This window comes from Sinocyclocheilus anshuiensis, unplaced genomic scaffold (assembly GCF_001515605.1).
Source record: "Sinocyclocheilus anshuiensis isolate Anshui unplaced genomic scaffold, SAMN03320099.WGS_v1.1 scaffold2108, whole genome shotgun sequence".
NCBI lineage: Eukaryota > Metazoa > Chordata > Actinopteri > Cypriniformes > Cyprinidae > Sinocyclocheilus > Sinocyclocheilus anshuiensis.
The window spans coordinates 129,019-133,499 of NW_015544242.1; the positions used below are offsets into that span (position 1 = coordinate 129,019).

General features: G+C 35.6%; 1 protein-coding gene across 1 annotated transcript in view; it reads right to left on the reverse strand.

The window, feature by feature from the left end:
* LOC107697638 (FYN-binding protein-like) overlaps positions 1-3,390 on the reverse strand; it is a gene marked incomplete at its 5' end in the record, with an annotated part of 9,123 nt that extends 5,733 nt beyond the window's left edge. The window contains 5 exons of the mRNA XM_016498438.1: positions 1,444-1,479; positions 1,622-1,656; positions 2,022-2,098; positions 2,516-2,570; positions 2,823-3,390. Coding sequence (XP_016353924.1) covers positions 1,444-1,479; positions 1,622-1,656; positions 2,022-2,098; positions 2,516-2,570; positions 2,823-3,390 — 771 coding nt within the window. The remainder of the gene's footprint in view (positions 1-1,443; positions 1,480-1,621; positions 1,657-2,021; positions 2,099-2,515; positions 2,571-2,822) is intronic.
* Positions 3,391-4,481: the final 1,091 nt, after the last annotated feature.

The following is a 4,481-nucleotide window of genomic DNA, read 5'->3' on the forward strand; positions in this document are numbered from 1 at the left end:
GTCTGCAACATACAGAAATACAGTTCAAATGAAAGGAACCAGAATGACTTTCTTTCTTCAGTGGAACCCAAAAGGAGAAATTCTCATGAATGTTCACACTGCTGTTTTTAGAGCTTGACAGTCCCTGGTCATTTACCTTGACTTTTAAATATATTATAATTTAAGCAATAATTCTGCAGTCTGTGGCTACAACACATGGATATAATAAGAGAGATTTTATTCCATTAACTGATATATTATGGAGAGATTATTTGATCCTCTCTGGAATGCATTGATAACATTAGTCAAGATTTCTTGTGCTTATTTATAATTCAGTTTTGCTTGACCAACCTTAACAATTAAACAGGCTACAGTCTTTTGCTACTTTACTTCTATGCACAGACAGTAAAATTCTGGCCAATAAAAATAAGCCAGTAGTTATTTTTATCTGATGGCCAATAACCCATAAATTCCCAAAATTAAAATTCTAAACTATTTTGCCTAAATACACTACATTTCAAAAGTTTGGAATATGCTCATCAAGGCTGCATTAATTTGATGAAAAATACAGTAAAAACAGCAATATTGTGAAATATAATCACAATTTAAAATAACTGTTTTCTATTGTAATATATTTTAAAATGTAATTTATTCCTGTTATTGGAAAAGCTGAATTTTCAGCAGTCATTACTGCAGTCTTCAGTGTCACATGATCTTCTAATATGCTGATTTTCTGCTCAAGAAACTGCTTTCTTTTTCTTACTTTCTCTTCTCTTCTTTTCTTTTTTGTTTTTGTGGAAAATGTAAACATTTTTCACATTTTTTCAAAGTTAAAATGAACAGCATTTATTTCTCTTATTTTTTTTACTTTTCTAACATTGTAAATGTCTTTACTGACACTTTGATCATTTAATGCATCCTTGCTAAATAAAAGTATTAATACATTTAAAAACAAACAAAAAATCTTCCTGGCCCCCAACTTTTGAAAAGTACAGTGGAAATGAAAAACAACACTAAAAACACAAAAAACTAAAATTGATTTAAATGCTACAAAAGAATTTAGCATCACATTATAATGCACAGTACAAAGTAAGTATTCATTTCGATATTTTAAATTCGATTACATATAACATTTTTATTAAATAATAACGATTAGCAGTTGAAGTGAGTGCTAGGTTACATCAATTGTTCTTCTAAATGTAAAAATAGGGGAAATGAGCTTACACACCTGATACTGCTAAACTAAACTAAACTGATAAAGTATTAATGTATCATCTTTCTATGTACTATATTTCTATATGCAAATGACTTCTGTTATTACAGAGCAAGTTATGCAATGTTAATGTGTTCATGTTTAGGGCATGATAATCATGCAAATTTCTGAACAAGCCATTGTTGCAGTTTAGTTTCAAAAATGGACTGGGAAGGGAACTCTGCATTGTAAAAGAACACTGATATGACTTACTTGTCTGGGTCTTCATAGATTTCTTGGTCGCTGTCCTACAACACAATAAAAAAGCACACACATTAGAGCACATGCTAAACATATCAAAGGTCTGTAACCACTGCACATGGAGACCCTTAAACTTCTCTTTCACTTGTTCTGAGAAGCATACACACAAAAATAACCCAACAGACTGACCTCATGCTGAGAAGGGAAACTGTCAGTCCATGAGTCTGCAACATGAAAAGATAAATATTCTGTTTCAGTGAATGATTCACTGAGGTGTAAAAAAAACCCAACAACATTTGAAACAAATGCTAGATTACATTATGCCCGGCCAAAAGTCCACCATAGTGCTAAATTGTTGTGAATGGTCACCGGGGGACTGCTTTGTGGTTACTAAGGTTTTTTAGCTCATTGCTATGTGGTTGCTAGGTGGTTTCCTACTGGTATAAGTTAAAAAAAAACCTCCCTCAAGTCTCTATGATCTTCAGATATGGCTGGGTTACTCAGTGTAAATCTATGAGATCCTTTCATCTGCTTTATAACCCACCAGGTGAAAATCATAAGTCCAACTGTAAAGTATATTCACGTTTACCTCTCGGCCTAGGAGGTGTGGGAGGAGGTGGTGGGAGTGCGCTGATGTCATCATAGTACTCTTGGGGGTCGATGTTTCTGAAAACATTGAAATGAGAGTTCGATTATATACTAACCCAAGCAGACTCACCAACAGCAAACATACACAAGTTAAATACAATTAAAAATAACCATAACGCCACACAATGCATGCTATCTGAGCCGGTTTCATAAGAATCTACAAAAAGAGTCAGGAAATGCCACAGTGCATGCTTTACACCCACATACTTCCAGGGTGTAAGAAAGACTGCACTGTAAGATGCACGTATGAAGCGATACAATAAAATGTAAGATGATGTTTGGTGCATTTCAGAATTATTTCTCTTTATAATTTAGAGATACAGTACAGATATGGAAAAAAAAAAACAACACAGTTGTGTTACAGTTTTCTTTCCCCTTCTCTTCCCAACTTTGGCAATCTAGACAACTACTTATAGACAACCACGTATTACTCACGATTCTGAAAATGAAGATGTCATCTGGCTGGGTTTGTTTGGTGGCCGTGCTGGACCTGCTCAAAATATACCATAAATACTAATTACAACATCACATTTTCCTGTAAATACTTATTCCATACAAAAGTCTCGCCTAACATGGCATGGAAAAAGTCTATGAACAATAGTTAACATGATACATTACTGTTAGAAACCACTGCATTAGGTCATATGGATCAATAAATGCAAATATTTATTGATGAGTGATGTATTTTTATTACTGGTTTGTATACATATGCAGTAAAGCACTGAAAAGGTTTACCTCCTACCTTTAGAACTTTGCAGCTCTACGTTTCTTTTGGGAAGAACCACAGGGGCTTTTTTCCGGAAATGATCCAGGTTTACAGACGGAGGACGTTTTGGTTTTGAGGGTCGCGGCCCGACATTGGGAAGCGGCTTTCTTAGCGGTACTACCTCCGACACGCTCCTCTGGCTCGGCAGTGGTGGTTTAAAAGTTGAAGACACTTTCAAGTCGCTGTGCTGTTGAAGTATCTTGCGCTGAAGAAGTTCTCCTGTCAGCTTGACTTTGCTCGGCACATTGACCTCCGGAGGGGGCATCTTAGGACTCTCCTGGGCTCCCAAACGATGAGAAGGAGGAGGTCTTGGGAACACTCCATGAGGAGCCGAATGAAACATCTCTGGTTCACTTTGAGCGTTGAGAGGAAAGACTGGTCTCGGAGGCACAGCTGAAATCTTGTTTCGGAGAGCTCCATTGGTTAGAGACTCTGGCAGCGCACCAACCGTATGAGGTTTGATGGAGGATCCACCTCCGGAAGCTGCCATTTCTAACTGAGTGTGAAATTTGGCCCGGAGGGCCTTGACATCCACATTTTCCCCCTGTAAAGAAATAAAATAAATTCTCATCAGAGCTCTAAAACAATTTAAATGCCCCTTTGACTGGTGTGTTTCATCTTAAATGTAAATGTAAAGACCTGTTAATTGGTTAACATTAATTTGTCTTAACATTTCAAGTAATTTTACAGTAAAGTAAATTTTACAGTAAAGTACAGTAAAGTTTTACTGTTACTGGCAGTGGAAAAAGAACAAGCCATCTTATAATTTACAGTGAAAAAACGTAAATTGACATTCCCTGAATCCTCTGTGTGACAGATCACATTTGATGACTTCTCAAGGTTTTTGAGACACTATTGAAGTTTATGAAACATGTTTTTAAACTAGATATCTCTAATATTTAAAAATGTTTTACGGTAAGTTCAGCTACAGTTAAACATCATAGCAATGTGACAGTTTTTACTCTGCATTGTATTAACGTCAAGTATTTTCAGCAAACCAAAATGATTTTATATATATATATATAAAAGGAATATGCTTCAGTGTATTTGATGAACACAATGAAGGAAATGACCATTCTGAGTTAATCATTCGCTGTTAGATGTTTTGATATTAGACTGACATTTTCTGTGGCAGTGCTGTGCTTCTGTCGAGAGAAACTGGGTCAAACTTCTGTCACATAAACATCCATCTACACAACATCTGACCTTTTGGGTGCTTTACCACACGATATTAACAAGTGTGATATGCAGTCTACAGAGCAGGTGTGAACTTAAAAAATTACAAAAAGGGAGTCCAACAAATAACACATTTCAATGTCTGACTTGAGTAACAACTTCAGAGTTACAGAACACTGTGAAGAACGGATAGATGGACACACAGAAGAATGCTCTCCAGCTTCATTGCTTCACTTCAAACAGTTAAAGGAATGTCCGAGGCTCAACATATGGATCACAGAAAACGATGTCAAACGATTTTGAAAAACAGTATTAACAGTAATGCATTGATAATTAGGAATCTATAGGGCAAGGCATTGTACTGATAAATACACAATTAATTGCACATAAGGCTTTAACAAAACATACTTTAATACTTTTTTAAATATACATTCTTAGTCTTCTTGTGAACAATTCAAC